The sequence below is a fragment of the Macrosteles quadrilineatus genome, unplaced genomic scaffold, assembly GCF_028750875.1.
Source record: "Macrosteles quadrilineatus isolate MER2022 unplaced genomic scaffold, UCM_ALF_1.0 Scaffold_7__1_contigs__length_78375512, whole genome shotgun sequence".
In the NCBI taxonomy this organism is placed as follows: domain Eukaryota; kingdom Metazoa; phylum Arthropoda; class Insecta; order Hemiptera; family Cicadellidae; genus Macrosteles; species Macrosteles quadrilineatus.
Genome location: NW_026542600.1, coordinates 73,896,446 through 73,920,415, shown reverse-complemented (window position 1 = coordinate 73,920,415; position 23,970 = coordinate 73,896,446). Strand labels below are relative to the sequence as shown.

General features: G+C 33.6%; 1 protein-coding gene across 1 annotated transcript in view; it reads right to left on the bottom strand.

Moving 5' to 3' along the window:
• The window catches only part of LOC128998588 (uncharacterized), a 66,864-nt gene that overhangs the window by 41,124 nt on the left and 1,770 nt on the right, over positions 1 to 23,970 (bottom strand). The window contains exons 2-5 of the mRNA XM_054424793.1: positions 19,179 to 19,238; positions 11,526 to 11,594; positions 9,393 to 9,461; positions 1,935 to 2,158 (exon numbers count right to left, since the gene is read on the bottom strand). Coding sequence (XP_054280768.1) covers positions 1,935 to 2,158; positions 9,393 to 9,461; positions 11,526 to 11,594; positions 19,179 to 19,227 — 411 coding nt within the window. The 5' untranslated portion in view covers positions 19,228 to 19,238. The remainder of the gene's footprint in view (positions 1 to 1,934; positions 2,159 to 9,392; positions 9,462 to 11,525; positions 11,595 to 19,178; positions 19,239 to 23,970) is intronic.

The window sequence follows — 23,970 nt, the reverse complement described above, 5'->3', positions numbered from 1 at the left end:
TTTATAAATTCAGGGATACACACCTTTTACACAGTTATAAAGTCTAATTGCCCAACATCAAATCTTACTCTGTGATAATCCAAATTTTAGTTTTAGAAAAAAACTTTGCAAGAATTGTATCAATCTTATAACTTAACTAGTTTTGAAGCTGATACAAAAAATGGTCTTTGCCATTACTTCATCATAACCTCCAGTTTTTCATTGTCATCTGCTGTGAACAGCTGGCAAAACTACACTGTCTTCTACTGAATGCTTTTATATGTTTTTAAAATAAAAGAAAAAGAACTAGACATTGTGTTGGTTGGAAATAATTTATCAGTTTTGTGAAATTATCTTGTCAATAAATGTTTCAAACATGTTTATTCATAAAAACTCTCATCCTATTTTTAAACTACTTTATCATGGCTATTCAAAGTATCTCAGAGTAAAATAGGTAAAGCCTTTATCTCAACTGTGATTTTTCTTGACACAATCCTCGTAGTAGTAAAAGGTTTTGTTTTAATAATATGTGGTACAGTAATTGTTGTTAGAAAACCATGAATGTAGGATACTATCCATTTTCATAGTAATGTCTATGTATTAAAGTTAAAAATAATGGTTTGGATACAGTTCTGAGAAGAAAACCGCAAAAATACGGGTAGCCGCGTACCGTACCGATTTTGTACCGAGAACCGAGGTACAAAATATTGTACCGTACCGAACCGTACCGACCTTAAATTTTCTGTACCGCAGACCCCTAATGGTCATGATACAAATGTTTGGTTAAAGAAAGTAATTCCTTGAGTATTTAAGACTATTACAACTATCAATGAATAACAGCAATAAGTAAATAATTTCTTAAGAAAATGTGAGACTAACCACGTCTGTGGTGGACAAAAGTTATTTTAAGTTTTAAATAAATCAACTATTGATGGACCAAATCCAAAACTGTTCAATTCCAGATTAAATAAAGATGTAAAATGAGCAAAAACAATGGTTTAAAATGAACTAAACATTAACTAATTAATTATTCAGAAAAGATTAGTTTTCAAGTAAGTAGACAAGGTTATCTTTTAATTCTAAATTAAGTAGAATTTGTAAAAGTAGATATGAACACTTCCTTTTTTCTAGTGGGATTTAAATAATGTTGACATTTCTTTGAGATGGGATACTGATACTGCAATATTTTAAATAAAAAAAACATCTGCAAAGGTTGCAAAGTTGCAAAACTCACAATATCCCTACTATTGGATGGGAGAAATCATGATGAAATGGCAAATTGAGTAGATGGTGAAGATTTTGTCACAATTAATTGTGAAGATTTTGGAATCATTATCAAAACCTAAGTAGCTATCAAGAATTTATGATCCTTTATCATTATAAGGTATTGATAATCAAAATCATTCCGATCCTAAAATTATACATCTTGGTAGATTATAAAATAAATAAATGGTAACAGAAAACTGACACCTACTTTCTCCTATTCTCTTGGTGTAAATAATTAAATATCATACAAATTTTATGAGCAACCTGTTTAAATTGGGTAAACCGCAGGGTTAGATGTGTTTTTATTTGGAAAATTACTAATATTGCAATAATCTTTTAACCCTAACTCTGTTACAGCATTGGGGGTTGTGCCATTTTGTTTCAAATTAAAGAACTAAAAAAAACACACCACACACCTTTGTTGTTAAGGAGTTAAAAGGGCATACTAAATGTTTTTCCAAATTGTTAGAACCTGTTTTTTTCTGTTATTTATCAGGATTTTATAGGAAAATCCCCATTAAAAATAAGCGTCTTGAGAAACCATAGGACCAGGGTGTAGTCTGTAAATTTATACACATATGAAAACAACTTGTTGAGTTCAGTGGGCCCCAAAACGAATATTTTCACTCAAACTCAAAACTATTAAATTAAACAATTCTTTACATATACTATGTATATGGACATTTTACCTTCTGGTCCTCCAGACAGATGGGATGCACCAAATTGCCCTCGTGGTCAGCTGCATTGCGGAGATGCCACTCGTCCTTCTCCTCGTTGTAGGAAGACTCAAACTTGACATGACACATATGACAAGCTGCTTTTTCCGGGTAGTCTGCAGCTCTCACACTCACCATGACCCGCTCTGGTTTATCCTCTTCACCAGCGTCATATTGAATCTCAAACCGTGGTTGGGCTGAACAAAACAGTTTTATAAACTATCTCGAGCTGGTACATATATACAGATATAACAATTTTTAAGAATAGTGTTTTTCGCCTCTAAGGACATCAAAATGAAAAAAGTTTATCAGTCCCGGCTCCAGATATTACCATGCTACTTACGGTAAGCTACTTCCCTATAGGGAAATTTGCTTAAATCAGTACAAAGGGGAAAAAATCAGTTGTAACTATTGAGCAAAGATTAAACTGAAAGTACAAAAATTCCTCGATAGGAGAAAATAGTTCCGATCAAATACTGATTATTTTACATAGCCCTTTCCCTCCAAGACTGAATCCCCGGAGTAGGCCTTCTGATGCATTCCGAGTAAACTAAACTAATTACATCTAAGGGTTTTAATTGGCATAAAACTATTACCGTATACTAAATCCCAATGAATAAAAGCAGACAGAATCTCAGTTTCTTTAGAACTAGTGGTAGAAAAGCAAAAAAATCGCCATTTTGAAAGCCATTTTGTTTTAGAAGCCATTTTGAATTGTATATGATTTTGTTTATATCATATTTTGATCTGCTTTCATTGGTGAGCGTAAAAGTCGAACAACAGGTTTCAATGACTTGAAGGAAGAAAAATCCTGTGTTAGTAGCACCAATGAATACACAAACTATAAAGAAGAACAGGTCCTATGGACAATATTCTAACAGTATTTTCAAATTTGGCGCCCGAAATATCTGTAGTTCTGCACTGAACCACCACTCAGCGCTGTAGTCAAGTTTAGCATGCGGTGAAGTGCGAGAGAGAGCGACATACACTGTTTTCGCCCCCTCTCTCTTTCTCTCGTGGCCTGGCCCACAGGGGACGAAAACGGTGTATGTCGCTCTCTCTCGCACTTCACCGCGTGCTAAACTTGACTACAGCGCTGAGTGGTGGTTCAGTGCAGAACTACAGATATTTCGCGGGCCAAATTTGAAAATACTGTTAGAATATTGTCCATAGGACCTGTTCTTCTTTATAGTTTGTGTATTCATTGGTAGCACTTCAAAGTGAATTGTATTTTGGTTTGGTTGTAAACTTTTACATTACAGAGTTATTATTTCAGCGGTCAAATGTCTATGGTTTGTAATAAAAATGTTTTTTTTATTTTTTATTATAAAATGTCATGTTAACGATATTGTTTTAAAATTCATCGTGTAGCCCTGAACTGTTGATTAGACTAATATTTAAGGTACATATCTTCACGTCCACAGTTCATAAATGTATGGTCAAACCCACCTTATATTGTTTTAACGATTGAACCCAATTAACCACAACTGAGCAAGGCCTCCCCCACCCCTGGTACTATTGATTAATTAATTAAACAACTAAGTTATTTTTTAGTATACTACTGAGGTAAAAAACTGAAACCTTAAACTAAAATCTATTCTATATATAATTCAGTTTTAAAAATCTTTGTACAACTAAATCTAGAGTTCTACTGGACCGATTTTATTAATTAATGGGTCGTTGGAAAGCTTAGGTCGTGTAGATTTGCAAATAATTATGAAAGTTTGTTTTTATTATGATTTAAGGTGAAAAATTTCAAAAAAACATGTTTTCCATAAGAAATACATTGAAAACGGTGTTTTTCACACTTTTTATTTGGGTGCGACTTTTAGCTGCCTTTTTTAGTGTTTCCAAGAAGTGTATGGTATCAATTTGTAGGAAATTTTATTCTCTTTCAGAATATCACCTTCCACTTTGGTCGATTTCCTCACCATTTAAAAGTTATTTGCAAAAAAGCTAAGCAACCTCCGAATTTATAATAATGAGAAAATATTGAGTTTGGGATATTTTTGTTAAACTTTGTACAACTAAATCTAGACTTCTACCGGACCGATTTTGGTAATTAATGAGTCATTGGAAAGCCTTACTCATGTAGATTTGCAAATAATTATGAAAGTTTGATTTTATTTAATATTTGTAATGGAAAAATAAAAATAACAAAAATACATTAAAAACTGTTTTTTTCAGGTTTTTATTTTCAAGTTTATATTTGTAGTCAGCTTTTGGCTGCCTTTATTAAATAATTTCAAGAAATACACAGAAGTTATTTGTAGGAAATTTTATCTTCTTTCAGAATATCACGTGCATTTTCTACGATTTACTCACCATTTAAAAGTTATTGTCAAATTAGATAAGTGACCTCCAAATTTTTAGTTGTTAAAAATACTGAATTAGGGATATTTTTGTTAAACTTTGTACAACTAAATCTAGACTTCTACTGGACCGATTTTGTTAACTAATGTATCGTTGGAAAGCCTAATTTGTGTGGATTTGCAAATAATTATGAAATTTTGATTTTATTAAATATTTGTGGCGAATAAAGAATAAAAAGCAAAAATACATTAAAAACTGTTTTTTTTTATAGTTAATATTTTAAAATTTCAATTTATAGTTAACTTTAGGTTGCCTTTTTTGAATATTTTCAAAAAACGCCAAAGAGTACTTTGTAGCAAATTTTATTTTCTTTCAGAATATCACCTTCCACTTTTGTCGATTTCCTCACCGTTTAAGAGTTATTTGCAAAAAAGCTTAGCAACCTCCTAATTTATTGTGGTGAGAAAATATTGAATTGGAGAGATTTTTGTTAAATTTCTACAACTAAATCTACAGTTCTACTTGACCGATTTTATTAATTAATAGGTCAATAAAATCTGTGTAGATTTCCAAATAATTAGTAAAGTTTGAGTTTTTTTTTATTTATGGTAGTAATACGTTTGCCGGTATGAATAATCTAAAAATTTTTATGGTAGTAATAATGGGTTAGCCAGTATGCATCATCTGGTCATATGGAACACATGTATTAAACAATAGTTTAACAGCTGATTGTTTTATTGTTATTTCCTTGATTTTTCTTTGTTTACTTTTAGTTGTTTACTATTTGAATTGGTGGTTGAGGTCCGTAAAGTGTGTTTATAAAGTGATGTTTTTAATCTGTACCGTACCATTAATAAGTATTGGTAAGTTAAGTGATGTATGGATTTCATAACCAAAAATTATTACTTTAAACTGTCAATTATAAATTATTCAAATTTAATTTATAATTCACAGTTTAAAATAGTATTTAATATTCGTTATTTTGAACTGTTAATTATAAACTCAATATTTTACATTAGTTGAAAAATGAATAACTTTACTCTTCACTACATGGTTGGTGATGGAAACTGTTTCTTTAGAAGTGTCTCATTTTTATGCCATAAATTTCAATCCAGATACAGTGATATACGATCCACGGTAGTTGATGAAGTCGTCAATAACTGGGACTACTATTGTCCTTTGATCGTAGGGGATAAGACATATAGGCTAGAAGTAAAAAACGCGACGGAATACAGAAATTTGATGACCAAAGATGGGGAATACGCCGGTAATGTCGAAATCGAAGCTGCGGCAAGAGTTTTTGACTGCCAATTCAAAATATATGCTGAGAAATTGGATTATTCTGTAACGGTTGGTGAAGGCACAACGATATATAAACTACGATTCTCAGGAAATGTGGATGCTGGGCATTACGATGTTTTGATAGACAATAGTATGCCTGAGAATCAAGAGGATATAATCTTACCAAAATCAAAACGTGGCCGTGCATCAAAAAATAGAAAAAGTAAAACATGTTCTGGCAGACGTGAATCAACAGCTCATAAAAATAAATTGAAGAAACCAAATAGTATGGATAAAGATTTACTCCAAGAGGTAAAAAAGTGTTTATCAAGCAATCAAAAGGATGGAGACCCAGAAAATGAAAAAGAAATAGAACAAGATAGTCTGACCAACACTTCACTCAGAGATGATGCATCTTCCTCAACCTCCTTAATTTGTGTATTGGGAATGCCAATACACAAATTAAATTTAAAAATTGGAGCTGTAATAATTTTGCTACGAAATCTTAACACAAAACGGGGGTTATGTAATGGCACACGATTAATTGTTAAAGAACTCAAGCCCAATTTAATAATTGCAGAGGTTTTAACTGGATCAGCAGCACGTGAAATTGTATTCATTCCAAGGATTGACTTAGCACAGACGCGGTCACAGATTTACCATTTGTTTTAAAGAGACGGCAATTTCCTTTAAAATTAGCGTTTGCTATTACAATAAACATAGCGCAAGGCCAGACATTGGATAAAGTTGGGATATACCTTCCAGTATTCAGCCATGGACAATTGTATGTTGCAATATCAAGGGTTAAAAGGTTTGAAGACATAAAAATTAAAATTATCCCTGGCAAAGAACAAGGAAGATTATTAAAACAATCGGATGAAGTCTTTACAAAGAATGTTGTTTACAAAGAAATACAGTAAATAAAATATTTTTGTAAAATTGTATTTGTTTTTCATTATTTTACTCTTTTAGAATATCAGTTTATTTTCTAAACAATTTCATTCTTAAAAAAATGTTCAGGTACTTACAAGGGCATATATTATGTACTACTGTACTTTCTAGGGACCGTTGTATTTAACTACAACGGGCTCTGTTGCTAGTTATGATTATAAAAAGTATAATGTTACTTAATTTTTTTCAAAGAAGCAACGTAAAAACAATAATAATAAAACCTGGGTGACGGAAGGTATAAGGGTATCAAGCAGAAATAAAAGGCAACTGAGCAAACTTGCAAAAACCAGTAAAGATAAGAATTTTCTAGCTCACTATAAGAATTACAGGAAAATGTTTAAGACTGTATGTGATAAAGCTAGGAATATGTATAATTGTGAAGTAATATCAACTGCTGATAATAAAAGTCAAGCTGTGTGGAATGTTAAGTCTGAGCTCGGATCTTCTGGTAATAAATCCTTAGATTTTCCTGACATTCAAGTTGGAAAGAAGCGCCTAAATGATGATCAGACTATTTCAGATTTTTTCAATAACAAATATTTAAATGTTTTGGGAGACAATAGATGCGGTTGTCGATACTGCAGAAGAATTTGTCAATAATTTTAAAAATAATCAAAAAAATTACTTTAATTTCCACTCTGTAAGCATTTCAAAAGTAAAGGAAACGATCAAAAACCAAAAAAATAAAAAATCAGTTGGATGGGATGGAATTCCCATGGTTATTATCAAAAGGGTAGCTACTTTCATTGCACGTCCTATTTAAATAAATATAAATAAGTGGTTTTATGAAGGCATATTTCCTAATCAGATGAAATATACTGAATTGAAGCCTCTTTTCAAAAAGGGATTAGTGGAAAACCCCGATAACTACCAACCGCCCAATATCAATACTACCCAACATCTCTAAAATCTTTGAAAAAATTGGGGATGCGGAATACTATCCCCCGGAAAACTACCCCCCCCAGGTGAAACGTGACGTCACAAAATCTGCTAACTAACCAATATGGAAGCCGTGTCCGCGACTGGAATACTACCCCCCCTAGTCAAATCATGCTATGTAATTTTAATTTTAATTCGAGTAATTCCGTTGGATAATAGAAAAGGCATGTGGTGAATATAAAACAGATTTTCGAAATGTTACAGCAAGTTTGGTTGGTTAGGTTAGGTTAGATTAGAACTGTTTGACAACTAAATTTGAGTGTCCGTGACTGGAAAACTGCCCCCCCCCCCCCCCGGTCTCTGACGTCAATATGACGTAGGAACCTGCTTGGGGGGGTAGTTTTCCGGGGGGCAGTCATCCGGCGACCCAAAAAATTGCATACAATCAAATTTATTCTTTTTTTGATGCTAGCAAACTATTTGCTGACCAGCAGTTTGGTTTTAGATCTGGAATGAGCACAATATCTGTTTTCTCTGATTTCATAAATCAGGTGTCGGAGGGTTTGGATGGGTCACAGAGTACAGCGGCTGTATTCTGTGACCTTTCCAAGGCCTTTGATTCTGTAGATTACGATATTCTGTTGACAAAACTTAGATACTACAAATTTTCTGCTAAGTCATTGTCTTGGATACAATCTTACTTGAGCGATAGGTATCAATGAGCAATTATAAAGTAAAATGGTAAAAAATGTTCCTCAACATGGGGTAAAATTAAATATGGTGTCCCTCAGGGGTCAATTCTAGGACCTTTATTAATTTTTAATATTTGTAAATGATTTGCCCAAAAACGTTTCTTCTAACCTCATTCAATATGCTGATGACACTACAGCAATAAGGCTAACAATTCTAATAATTTGAAAGTAGAGCTAGATCGTTCACTTCTATTATATATCCAACTGGTTTAATGTGAATGGATTGAAACTTAATAGTTCAAAAATACAAATTTTAAAATTTCAGACCGCTCAAAATAAAAATATTTAAATACATTTGATTTGATTTTTAATGGTGATATTTTATCCTTTGTAAAAAGTACAAAATTTCTTGGCTTACATATTGATGAAAACTTGCATGGAAACCACACATTGATATGCTTACAAAAAAATTAATCACTGCTTGTTTCTAAATTTATGTGTTGCGAAATATAATAGATGCCAAAACTAAAATTATGGCATATCATGCCATGTTTTTCTCTCATTTGCAATATGGTATTGAGCTGTGGGGTTCCACTTCCCACGCAATTAAAATATTTAAAATCCAAAAACGTTTTTTTTTTTATTCTATCTTTTAAATCTAAAAGAACATCATGTAAGCTACTATTTAAAAAATATGAAGTCTTGAAAATGCCTTCACTGTTTATTTTCAAAACTCTAGTAAATTTAAAAAGTAATTTTCACTAATATGTAAATAAGCAGTTTGTTCATCACTACCCCACACGTGCACACTTTGGGCAATAACTCAGTTTATAGTTAATTTTACTTTAATACTATTTTAATTTATAGAATGTTTTCTTTGTTTTATATTAGGTATGCATATTTGACAATGTCACTTGTTCCTCTAGCTGCGCTAGAACCTTGGAATGTGTTCTTGTGTATGTGACAATAAAGTAATATTTATTTATTTAGTCATTGATAAATACCGACCATCTCCTAGAACCTTTGAACTTGAGAGAAAAGAATGCAATAATAATTCCTGTAAATAATTCAACTAACTTTGAAAGTAGAAATGGAACTCACTGGAGTCTACTTGTATATAACAAAGGGTTAAAATGTTATTATTCGTATGATTCAATTCCACAACATAACATTGAGCAAATTGTAATAACTAACTGTAATCTCATTATACTAAGGATCAACTCCAAGATTAAATTAGAATTTATTTTTGGAGTCCTGCGGCACAAAATTAGAGTGATATGGTTTGATCAATAAATAACTTGATTTGTATACTCACTTTGTGTTTCTTTGTGCCGGAGGCTTTTGAGTGCCGCAACTCTTCTTCTGGCACTCATTGACATGGGCTCTAAAAAGAAAAACAGACAAATAAAAATAGTCATTGATAACAAAGGAGTGTTTACGTAGATCAGTAAATATTTATATCAGTAATATACAGAAGAAAAATCAATATTTTGTGTTTCCAAGTCAGAGGTAAATTTTCCTGCTGTGTAATTGTAAAAAACTTGTTTTTTTTTGCCAAAAAACTAGTATTGGGCAAGTGAGGTGATGCACAATAGGCGTTTCATGTGTCATATTTTACTTTCAACCATCACCATAAATTTTATTATGCTTCCTTTTTAGCAAATTTCCCTATAGGGAAGCAGCTATAGGTGGCACAGTAAGACCAGTAGCCAGGATCGAAATACTTTTTAATTTGGCCAAAAAACGATTTGTTCAAATTTATATATATATATGGATCAACATCGGTAATTGATATACTGTAATCGGTTTATATAAAATCTGTACGTTAATGGCGAAATAGCGTGGATCTTTTTCGGCTTTGCAAATTTCCTCGAATGGATCGCAGCGAAATAGATTATCGGTGATATAAATCTATCAAGAAAAAAAGATTTGAGGCCCGCCGTTAGGAATATACGGCCCTGTGCCAAAGTTCTTTGGAGATTTAGCAAAACAAAATACTCACAACGTGGTGTGGACTAAAATGATTGCCCACGTCAGGATTTGGGTACTGTATTTATACTTTGCGCAAACGCCAAATAGCCTGTATGACCGCGTACAAGGTCTACAAATATTTTAAAATAGCTACTTTGTTCAGAATTTTATGAGGAATCAAAAAATATAATAATATAAGGAAGTATATTTGCAAATAAATAAGTTGTGGGCAAAAAACAGATTTCGGTACATAGCGTTTAGCTAAGAATGCATAGCCTAACCATAGCTAGGAATCTGGCTGATAATTTACATCAATATCACTACCTACTTCTTCAGGATCATCAACCAGCCCTTCAAAATCACTTAAATCTTCTTATAATGCGCCACGTATATCACTACTTTTGATTTTTAACACTAAAACAATGATAAACGTAATAAAACACATCAGTCATCGGTGCGAGGTTAACCAAGCTGTTTACAAATACGCACGTCAGCTGTCTGCTACAATTATGATCGGCTCGAGAAAAAAAAGCGCTTAGAGACAGACCTCGGGAGAAAGCTTAGAATCTGCCAAATAAAACGATACCTAACTCGATCCAGTTCAATCCGATTTTGTCAGTCATAGAGCCTTCGCCGTAAACAGTGTTTGTGAGTCAAAAAATCGACACAAAACACTACACAAAGTGTGTTATGTGTCGATTTTACGACACATAACACCCGGAGGGTTAATTCCATTTAAGTTTTATTTACTTAATTACATCTTTTATTTGTTTATCTATTTTTATTTATTAAACTCCATGTTCATGGCCCCTGGATTACTTTATATGACTATGATATTATGGTACAGTACCTCGTCAAGTAATCCAAATGTTGATTGAGGTTAACAATCTACATTCTTCGCCGTAAATGCTGCATCGTCAGGGTTACAAAACATAAGACATCGATGTCACACCCACACGACATGGATAGGGTTCCCAGAGACCCTCCATCAAAAAAGAGGACAATTATGACTCGAGGAAATTATCTTTGAGGGAGAGGGGTTACATCATTTTTTTAAATTTAGAATCACTTTGCCTATGCATTTTAAGGGCTTTAAAAAATGTGTGACGCTTGCGTCACAGCGGCAACGCATCAGATGGAAATCAGCTGATTGCTGGAGAACTTAGGGAGGGGGTAGGAAGCGCGGAGAGAGAGTAGTTGTGCTCTGGAGTCTAATAGTAAATAATTCAACTAACTTTGAAAGTAGAAATGGAACTCACTGGAGTCTACTTGTATATAACGAAGGGTTAAAATGTTATTGTTCGTATGATTCAATTCCACAACATAACATTGAGCAAATTGTAATAACTAACTGTAATCTCATTATACTAAGGATCAACTCCAAGATTAAATTAGAATTTATTTTTGGAGTCCTGCGGCACAAAATTAATTAGAGTGATATGGTTTGATCAATAAATAACTTGATTTGTATACTCACCTTGTGTTTCTTTGTGCCGGAGGCTTTTGAGTGCCGCAACTCTTCTTCTGGCACTCATTGACATGGGCTCTAAAAAGAAAAACAGACAAATATAAAATAGTCATTGATAACAAAGGAGTGTTTACGTAGATCAGTAAATATTTATATCAGTAATATACAGAAGAAAAATCAATATTTTGTGTTTCCAAGTCAGAGGTAAATTTTCCTGCTGTGTAATTGTAAAAAAACTTGTTTTTTTTTGGCAAAATACTAGTATTGGGCAAGTGAGGTGATGCATAATAGGTGTTTCATGTGTCATATTTTACTTTCAACCATCACCATAAATTTTATTATGCTTCCTTTTTTCTTTCTCGCCCTATACACACAGAGAATATGGAGATAAATATCATGGAGAAAGTATTGTTTTTGTCAACATTTTTGAGTTTGAGTTTTGAGTGGAAATATCCGATTTGGGTCCACCTGGAACCAAAAAAATGGTTTTCAAAGTGATGTCTGTGTGTGTGGTGTGTGTCTATATGTCTGGATGTGTAGGTACAGAGCTAGGGACTACACGTGTGGTCCGATTTCAATGAAATTCGGAGTGTAGCTTCTAATCCATGGTATCTCCAGAATTTTTATCATTTTTTAAATTTAGATTTTTAATGTTTATTTTCCCTATAAAAACCCATAAAATTAAGGAAAAATTGGATTTTCTAGAAAATGGCCTGAACGGTTTTGATAAAAATTTTGTATGTTGTAGCCCTTTAAAATCTGAACAAAATTGTACGACTCCCATTTCTATAAAAATTACGGTTCAAAAGTTATTATAAATTATGTTATTTTCCCGTAAAAACCCCATAAAATAATAGGATTTTAGACAAAAAGCCGGTTTTGAATTAACTTAGTAGGCCTATGTTATGGTCCTTAAAGTTTTTTTCATTTTTTGGAAATTTTTATTTTTAATGGGGATTTTCCCATAAAACCCTATAAAATAAGGGAAAAATCTGATTTTCTTGAAAATGGCGGGAACAAAAAAAAAAAAATTAGTATGCTATAGTACTTTAAATTCTGAACAAAATGGTTCAATTCCCATTGCTGTAACAATTACGGTTCAAAAGTTATTGCAGCTTTGGTGAGTTTTAACTATAAAATATCATATTTACTCTCACCGCTTACCCATGATAAAGGTTGTTGACAAGCTTATGGAAGAAAGTATGTGTCAGAATGCTGATACCGTTTATTTTAGTATTGTGGCCAAAGTTTTTGATGGATTTTGCATGCCACTTTATTGAATATTTATTCCTGGGGAATCATCCATTTTGTAGTAATATCTAAACTCATTAGAAATATAAGTATTTATTCATGTGGTTTAATATTACATATTTTGGTAAACAAATATAAGCGTCTGTTTGGATGTAGATTGGTTGGCGATAGAAGAAAAAGTAACTTACAAAAGCCAATTTTTTTTTTATTTTTATGTCTATTGTATTAAATTTGCTATAATCTTTCACCCATGTATAAAATGTGTGTATATACAGTATATATATATATATATATGCAAGTGCAATATCTCTATGCATGTGTAATAAATATATGCATATGTAATATACAGGGTGATCAACTCAAGGAGGCCACCATTGGGATATCGGAAACGGTAAGAATTAGAGACAACTTTAAATGGGGGACATTCCTTTATTTTTTGTAGCAGTTAAAAATATGATTTTATTTCTTCAAAATTCAGCCGCCATTTTCCAAAATGGCGGCCAACTTTGAAATTTCTTATGGAACACCTTATATTTTATCATGGTTTCAAATAGAACATGCAATTTAAAGACTTTTTTATTCTTGACATTTTTTTTGATAAACTCACTCGTTTAGGAGTTACAGCCTATGGAAAAATGACTTCCGGTGTACATTTTACATCATGTAGCTCCTAACCAAGTAAGTTTATAGCAAAAATGCGAAGAGTAAATAAGTCAAATAAGTCTTAAAATCAGCAGTCAAAATTGGACATCCAATATAGCTCAGCGCTGTCGCACGACGTCCAAGCTCCTTCATGATGACCGGTTACGATGACCGGCTACTTGCCAAACAGTGTTCTCTCGTATAAAATTCTTATGGAACGTTTATAAGTTATATATACATGGGTATATGTTCTTGTTCAGAAATATATATCCTATGAATATTTGAACCATTAATTAAAACATCATAAAGTAAAAAAAAAAAACATAAAAAGAAAAATAAACAAGGCAACAGTTGGAAAACTATAAGGTTTACATGGAAAACAATTTTTTATACCCTCATTTTAATTTTTACTAGTATAAAGAATAGAATGCCTTTTTCGAACTGTTTTTTAGGCTTCAATTAAATGTTCTTATGTCGCAAATATGTTTATTAATAGTATTCACTTAACATTTGACTTAATTTTATATCAATAAATTTTGTATTTGTGTTTTGCTACACCACTTATTAAATTGCAACCAATGAGAATATCATATAAATAAGTTGTACACAGGGTTCTTTTATTTCCCCAACTCTAAAATACAACGCACATGAATTGAAAATGTTATAGGTTTAATAGTACTGTAGGGAATCGAATATCAATAAAGTTAACGTATAACAATAAATTTACATATTCCTAGATTATAATTGAATGTGTTTACGAAGGAACACCACAACCTCAAAATTCAGCATTACAGTATATTTGCTCAAGATTTATTGTTTTCATATAACACAGTTGATGTTGCCAACTAGCGTGGGAGCGGAGGTCCTGATAAAAGCTGGTTCTCGGAAAAGTAATAAACTTGTAGTTTGAATGAAACATTTTTTTTTTATTTTGTACAGGATTCATGGGATCCTCAGCATCAAGTACAAACTGCAAAATGTGTGTCGAAGGTCTGATTAGACCTTCCGAGATTTAGACCTTCAGCAACTCATCCGTTTTTACCTTCCTTTAATTTATTCTTTTTCATGTTGTGCTTCATGTAACATACATAGACTAGTGCTGTATACTAGGCAAAAGTACTAGTGCATGTATGTTTGTAGGGCTCATGCCCTTGACAAATAAATTAAAATTTTCGCCCAAATACAAATCAATATCATCATTAGACAAGAATTAAAAAATAAAATTTATGAACAAAACCTACCACGGCATATTCTTGAACAAGTACGCCTACAAACCTACGATAAGCATGTTTGTTATTATTATACTTAACCTACAAATGCTATGACTTAGGGCATACCTGCTTTCCAAGATAAAACATGCGAACTAATTGCGAGTGTGACGTGAACTTAGAAAAAGACTAGTAAAAATTTACAACTGTGAATTTCTCAGAACTGATTGACAGTTCAGATGAACCTATGGCCACAGACTACAGAAACCTACAGTATTATTGTATTAGTATACTGTATTTGTATTATTGTGTTACTAGCAGAGTACCCGTCCTTCGTACGGGGTTGGCATATAAGTATAAATGCTTATTGCAGTTATGGGAGAGGACACGATTTAAAAAAAAACTGGTCTTTTAATTTATACGGTATCCTATTGTGTAGCACACATCTACCATAGTCCTGATGTTCTACCACTGCACCTAAACCATGGAAAAAAGTAAAGTTCTCATTGTGTACCACAACTTTTTTTGCTAGTTGGTTCAAATTAGCTGTGGTCATTAATGCAAACAAACAACATAATAGTGCTGCACCCTGTTTGGCAAGCCTTATAACATCATAGAACCAACTTGTACAGTTGAAACGGCTGACAAAATTCTTTAATTTCTTTAAATATGAATACTCATATTTGCTTTTCCTGAGTGTTTTATAGTACGTGGCAGTACAGTATTATTAGTTTATTAGTTGCTTGTTGCACTGTTCTACACACTGCTCAAGCGCTACAACTCATTAAGTGGCATCCTGTCCACACACTGTTGATATATACTGAATTGTGGCATGGTGCCACTATTAAGAGTGTAGACTGGCGCGAGAATTGGCAACGTAGCATTAAAGAAGTTATAGTTCCGGCGGACGGCGCGAGGCGCGCTAGCTACCTGTATGGTTTCGTGTTCCACAATTCGGCGTGTACCTACGCTACTTAAACTCACATCAACGAGTTCAAAAATACTCAAATATGGCATGTGATGTTTAAACGACGTAATAATGCTGGAAAACCTCAAAAATGATTGAATTAGCTGTGGCACCCTGAAAAAGGTGCCACAATTTTTGAAGGTGCCACAGTACGGGCGTGTGCCTGTGAAGGATGCCACTATTCGGTGAATACAGACACACACACACACACACACACACAGACACCACCTCTTCTTTATAATAGTAATAATGATAGATAGATAGATTATAGTATTATATATTGTCTGTGCTATGGCTAAAATTCGTTTTTATTACTGCATCAGCTGGAGACACTCTCTGAATATCTGCTTCAACCATTTGCTGTCAAACATTGATCTCGTTATATAGTGAAATTATTTTTCGTATGCACTAATAGAGCAAGGTTTGTACTAAAAGAAAACCTTCTTTTAGTTTAAAAATACATGTTTCACAGGAATCATTTTTAACCATTGTAGTAAAGTAACATCATTATAGCTTAAAAAGTTGATAAGTGATAGTTTACATAATATTTAGCACATTTGACGGATAAACCTTTTTTGAATTCGTCATATTATAAGTGTATGAAAATTCGTTGATATCTGTGTATCAATATCTACTTATCTCATTTCTGTTCAATGGAAGTTATACAATTTCAATGATACCGGTACTTAAATGGGAAGTCTTACAGCTGTTATAAAACTGTGCATACATTTTATCTTGCGAGTAAATTTGCTACCAATTGATATAGTATGACAATTCTATTCTTCTGCAGTACTTAGAATTCTACCACTACTCACATTAAGGCCCGGTTTCCCCAACTCATTTAAACTTAGTTTTAAGTTAAACAGCGATTTAAACTTAGTTTTACTTTGATTTTGCTAAGTTCAAACTAAACCACCTCTCGACTTGGTTTAACTACTGGGGATAAAATACACTGAGTTCAAATTAGTAAATTACAACAGTAACATAACCTCAAATCAAAACAAAAAGTAGGGTTTAAAACAATAATAATTGAAGCAACTACAAATTCATTTGGACGAAAATAGGCTTGGTTTAGGGCTAGCTTTTAAGTAAAGTTTTATTTATATTTTAATTTATTGTTTTTATTAAGTTATTTTTTTGTACATTTTATTTTATTTCAAGTTAGGCCACTATTAATTGCAGTATTTGTCCCTTAACTCCAACGGATGAGTTAATAGACATTTTCGAAGAAGTAGAAGATTAACATTAAACACTTTAGTACCTAGAACAAGAGGGCCTACCAAAATAAGGGACAGAATTGACCATTTCAATAAATGGAATGAATCTGAATTTGACAACAACTTATAATAACTTGATAACATAACCTTAAACAGCGATGTTATTCTAGCTGCATTCGCACTGCTGTCTGCTCTACTGAGTTGTTTTTGTTTGTAGCGTAGCGTTGTGGTGGTTGTAGGAAACACTAGCCCAAAGCACAGAAATTGTACTACTATGTACGTTTTCTGTGCCCAAAGCCCACCGAAGATTCCTTACAAATATACATTCAGGATTGCCAACCGCTCGAATTGCCGTTTATCTTAAACGAAGCCAGTAAAATGTTGGAGAAACCGAACACACATTTTAAACGGAGTTTAAAAATAAACTAGTTTATTATAAACGTAGTTTACACCATTTTGGGGAAACCTACCATATTTACTTTAGGACTAGTGATTAACTTATTGTATTAATCATACAATATAGTGAATAGTGTAGTCATTTATTTATTTCGTTTTTATGACATAGCTCTATTTAGTAGAAATCAATTATGCAATTATAACAACAGAAATACTGCATCATTACATTTTACGGTGACATAGTATTTATTTTACATATAAAAAATTTAAGCTAATGCAATAATTAGTTCAACCAGACCCATTGAATATTGAATAATTTAAACATTAATCGAAGACGAAGCGGTTGACAACTTTCAAACAGTTGACTAGGCCTAGTTGCCTTCAATAATTGCAATGCGAACTGTATGCACTGAGGTCCGCAAACAGTGTTCACAGTGTGCAGGCACTTTGGACGTCGTGGCACTTGGACGTCGTGCAACTGGCAGAGGCTTTGGACGTGGTGCAAATGATACTTCTTTCCAATTCTACAGTGTGCTGTTTCACGACGTCCAAGTGCCACGACGTCCAAAGCTTGTAGAAAGGCTATATTTTTGGCAGTAACTGTACTTTTGGACGTCGTGGCACTTGGACGTCGTGCAACAACTCAAAAATTATGTTTTGGACGTCGTGGCACTTGGACGTCGTGCAACACTCCCCAAAAGAGTACAATGCTTTGCCACCCACCTTAAAAGAGTACAGTTATAATAGGTTTAAGAAATGTGTAGAAGAAATGTTTACCTAAATGTTACTGTATAGGCCTAGATACTTTTATTTTTGATTTTATGAATAGATTATTGAATTGTTTTATTTTCTTAATTTGACAAAAGTTGTCATGAAAAACATCAAAAGTACAAACTCTGTTTTTCACCGTTCACCCCAATATTTTTAATATTTTTATCTGTGAACGAGGCGACGATCGGCTCATCTCTTACCCCCACCATGGATTTCCCCGCTTTAGACCGTTCCTGCTGAAAATCTCAGGCTTCACCTCGTTCTGCACGACCTCTAACCATGTTAACATACACAAGACCTATAATAGAAAAAGTAATAAAGTTGTTCCGACTGTAAATTTCAAAATGGTGGCCATTTAAATAATAAATAAATAAATAAGGTCTTTATTTGCAAGCGGTCATCAAAAGTACAAACTCTGAATGCTTGCAAATAAAGACCTTATTTATTTATTTACTATTTAAATGGCCGCCATTTTGAAATTTACAGTCGGAACAACTTTATTATTTTTTCTATTATAGGTCTTGTGTATGTTAACATGGTTACCAAATTTCATAATCATCGCATGAAAAACTTCACAGATAAAAATATTTTTGTATAAAAAACAAAATGGTGGATAACTGGGTAGATATGCATTTTCGAATATACCATCTTTTTCTTCCTTTTAGTATGAGGATTCAGTCCCCCTACCTAAGGACCCTGTAAAATAAAACTTTCAGAGCTAATGAAATGAAATAAATAGGCTAGTTTTGGACCTACTGAAATCAGACCCTGTGAAATGCTCCTATTGACATTCCTCGGTTTTGAAACAGTATTTACTGGTAGCCTATCACTAGCAGTAGCTTACAAGACGTTCTGCTAATTTATTCCTTAGCCTACAAGATTTATTGCTAAAAAGTCTTGGCAATTTTTTTTTTAAGTTTGAGTAAGCTGTGAGTTTAAGCGTTCAGAGTTTTTTTATAACTGAACCAAGGTTATTGAATTGAAAATAACATGATCGAGCAATGTGCAATATTGAATTTTTTATGAAAAATGCAAATTATACACTTTACTAAGGCAATGCTTTTACTATATTTTTACCATTTTGGATACACCATGGTTAAAGTTATCCGTGGTATATGTCCCCTCAATTACCCCTGAGTGACATATTCCCATAATATACTGTACTTTCGGGTTTAGATGTTAGATAGTCTAGAAAAGAAAGTTTACTTACCAGCTAATTCTGGATTAGATACAGGACTACTTTTGTCGCTTGTTGCCATTTTGCATAGGTCTGGAACATATAGACAAAGTCATTACAAAAGTGCCAATAAACAGGCCACTGTGTTACGCCTAAACTCCGAATTTGGATAATGTCCAACATTTTTTCCCACTTCGCAATGTGGACATTGTTAAATACTCATTTCGCGAAGTGGGCATTTTATTCGGACATTGACCAAGTGAAACGCCCAGAACACATTGTTGGTTACAAACTGATTTACTCAAATGCCGAAGCAGGGCTGTATTTAGAATCTATGAGGCCCCCGGCGGCTCTCACCAGAGAAGCCCCTCTATACAGTATTCTGATTCTTTGTAGGTTGGAACTTAACGGTTTAGAAATACACATGGTATTGCTTCAACTCGATGAATTGATCTTTTGTTTTCAACAATCTGATCGGTAAAAGATCCTTGGAGACTAGCTAAAAAATAAGTTTATTATTTTTTTTAATAATAATATTTAGGGGTCTTAGGTTGGGGGCAGACATTTTTCACTTCTTTCAGTTTGAGTAAAAAGTGTTGAACTTCAGGCATTGGATCAACATCGGCTAGTTTTGGAAATATTTTATTTAAAATTCCGGTAATTGAACGAAATGAAATGATAAATTCTTTATTTTACCAGGCAAAGTTAGGGCCACGTGGCCCTCTCTTTCACTTAACCTGACAAACTTAAAATATAAATCAATAAAAATAAAATGAGATTTCTTAATCTAAATATAAATCTATATATTTAACAAATCAAGAACAGGTGAAACAAAAATGCAATTTTACAAAATGATATACTTAAATTGTTTTATATAAAATCTGTGATCGCGGCCAAATATAAGCGTCTTCTGCAGCCATAGTATAATCATGGACATCTACAGCGGTCGTGGAGGGATCGTAAACATCACAGAAAAATAGTAAATATGCGCGATCGAGGAGACATAATCATTGTCTCCTCTGATCAGGGTGAAATCATAAACGTCTCTTATGGCCTTGGAGGAATGGTAAACATGTCTCGCGATCATGGAGACAACATCTTCGTCTTCTGCGAACCCGGCGAAATCATGAACGCCTGCTATGGCCGCAGAGAAATGGTTAACATAAGTTATTGAGCAAGCGCAGACACATCATCTTCGTTTCCTTCAACCATGACAAAATTGTGAAGATCTTCAAAGTCTACAGCGACAAGATCTTCGACTCCCATGGTCGCAATGAAATCCTGGACATCTTCTCCGATTGCGGATGAGTATTGACAACTAACTTCTACGTTAATGGCGAAATAGTGTAGATCTTTTTCGGCCACGCAAATTCCCTCAAATGGATCGCAGCGAAATAGATTATCGGTGAAATAAATCTATCAAGAAAAAAAGATTTGCGGCAACCGCCGTTAGGGAAATACGGCCCTGTGCCAAAGATCCAAAGTTCTTTGGAGATTTAGCAAAACAAAATACCAACAACGTGGTGTGGACTAAAGTGATTGCCCACGTCGGGATTTGGGTATTCATACTTTGCGCAAACACCAAATAGCCTGTATGACCGCGTACTATTCTAGATTAAGTCTTAATATGGAGATAAAAAAATAAAATTTGCCTATGAAATTGTATTTATAAAAAAATATATACAGGGTGAGTCTTCTAAGCTGTCCTCAACAGATTACAGACGAACAGCTTGACATTCAGAGATGAAACAAAACTTTTCTCCACGAATTCATACCCAAGGAACGACTTTAAAATATGTTTAGGCCTACCATTTTTTAAATACAGGTTGTTCAAGAAACTGGGGGTCATGGTTTCAAATCTCAGTGTTTTCCAATGTATATTGTATATATCAAGTTTTGCACCATTTTAAAGCTCTAGACTAGACAAACAATTTAGTGAAAACCAAACTCCTTTATCTTTATCCGTTTCAAAATGGCAGTCATTTTTATGGAAAATATTGATATTTACAGAATACTCTTTGGAAACCACTAAACTTATTTTTGTTCTGTTTGAAAATTCTCAATCCTCGTGATTTCAGCTTAATTTTATAAACTACATGTCAGCATTTTAAAAAACTAAATATTTTTTCCATGATTATATTTTTTTTTATGTTGGTAGCCTTGTAAATATTTTTTTTTAATAGCAACATATCAAATAGTGAATCATTTTGAAGGTCTTGCAAAAACAAACAACTTTTTAAGTTAAACCCACCTCCTATCTTTAGTAGTTTTCTAGTAATTAACCAAAAACTCCAATTGTCCGTATAACCAATATAAAACCCATGAGACAACAATATGGTTCTCTCATCCAATCTCTCTAGTAATTAGATGATAACCTCCTTCAATGATATGTTTTAAATTTCACGATCTGCGCTTGTGCATGCACCCCATTAGCTGTTACTGTATGTGAAAGATAGTCAACCATTTAAAGCACTGTCTGGAAATAAATCAAATGCTTAGTGGTCAAACTTTTGAAGCCCTTTATCAAAATATCCTTTTTAATATTTTGACCTCTTATTCTTAACTGATGTTATAATAAACAAATGTTAAATGTTAAATAAATGTCATGTTTAATGCTATTTATATAAGCTATAGAACAATAGGCTACAATGCAGACATGAAAGGGGTAGATAGGAATGATCAAATGCTTTCCTACTACCCCAGTGATCTTAAGTCTTTGCGATGGTACAAGAAAATTTTTATCCACCTAATTCAAATTGGTAATGGTCAACGTGCAAAACTTTAAAATATTGCAAATTAAGACAACACTTTGCAGCTGTACGACTTTCATCTCAGTGTTATCGAAGTGCTGTTGCCCCTGCGAGCCTAATATAAAACCGGCCTTCATCGTAGCTCTCTCCAAGTTCTGTCCAAGATGACGAAACTGAACAAAAAAGGACGCCTCCTAGGAAAAAGATGTCGTCAGTGCCTAAGAGAGGGACGATACATGGAAACCGTGTTTATGCGTGCCCAGTGTTAAGGGGAGCCTTTATTGTGCGCATTGGCTTGTTTTGACAAGTAACCGTAGACTTGCAGTAAAGTCTAGATAGTACTGGTAGAGTGGGAGGGGATGTACATATTGTAAATAGGTATTCATCTATGTCTTTTTCTACCAATTTAGTGAAAACCCTAATGTTATTGCTTTATAAATCAAACTAAACCAATGAAAACACAAAGTGACTTATCGCCAAAACTTCTGGTGGAGCACGGGAATTCCCGCACAATGTGACGTCACTGTTTTGGGGCTGCTGAGTGCCACCACCCCACTAATATCATGCTAGGACATTCCAACATTCTATGACAAAAGGTAAGTGTTTACCGAAGTCATAGTGTAGCTATTTTCGTTACCCCTTGCCCAATGCTGAGCTGTGCTTTCCCACAAAGTACTGTATTATGACGTCTTTAAAACACGTGTTCGCTATGGAAACCAATTTTGATAGTAATTTTTTACATTCCTAATATATAATCTTTAAAAATATCCATCAAGTACAGTAGGCCTACTTTCAGCACTCGGGTAAATTTTTCCATACCTATTTAAATATCTTAGTGGTCAGTGTGCCCAGCATAACTCGTGCTACCAATTAATAATGTATAAAATTCTTTGAATAAGTTACATAGCAGAACATCAGTTTGGTTTTGGTAAGTAATTGATCACCACAAACATTGGAATAGTATATTACATTACTAGCCCGGTAAGTGGTGTTTTACCGTGCGAGCACGACAGTAGGGCCTACCCACGCTAGGCGTAGCTAAGTGCGAGTACGTTTAAGCTTACCGGGCACACAAAATAATTAGTACATTTTAAACGCATAACACAATTTAATTAGGACATAGGCTAACATAAATTATAATATTTTTATATTAGGCCTACAGAAAATAAAATAGGTTGTTGCAGTTAGCTGTTTATTTCATCAACTGACTAAGTGGAAGTTTTACCGTGCACTGCACGGTAGGCCTACTTACTTACTTTCTGTGTCCGGAAATCAGACTTCGCTTTTCCAAAAATTAGCTACCGATATGGCTTTGTCATTTGCTTGTAAAAGATCATCTAATGTGCAAGACTGGTCTAGGCGTGGACAGATCAGCAGATGGCCAGGATCCTGAACAGCACCACACACGCACAAGATGTTTTCTTCGTCGGGTAAGAGACCCCATTTCTGCATGTTTGTCTTGCATTTTGGTACCTCGACCCTGATTCGATTTAGGGTCTTCCACGGACTGCACGGTAAGTTAATAGTATATGTCATTACTAGTAAAGAAAGTGACCCATTTCGGGGGAGATAGTGTTTTATGTTCAAGTTGAAGGTGAGTATGGGAAACACTATGGAGCCCCGAAATGTGACTTTCGTGACAAGTAGGCCTATTGAATTATACTTTTCATCACGATGAAAAAAACTACTTCATCAAACTTAAAAAATTATTTGATATTTCGTAATTGGTAACTTCAGTTGTAACTTTGTTGATGTCAGGCAAAGTATTGTTTGTGTAGTGAAAGCAATTGAAATTATCTTGCGACTAGGTTGAGCAAGAGTACCGTAGTAATTTATAAATCGTTAGAAACTAGATTTTTACCTGAAAACAATGGTGCAAAGATTTTTCTGCTGTCACAGAATCCTAAATAAACTACAATTTAGTTTTAATTTTATTACTGTAATGCCTCTTGTCTGCTGGTCTCTGTCCCCATTACTGTGAATTGACTAAAACAAACATGAAACGATTGAAAGGATCGTCTAGGGAAGAAGAAGAAACCTAAGATTACAAACATCAAGTTTATACAAAGAGGACA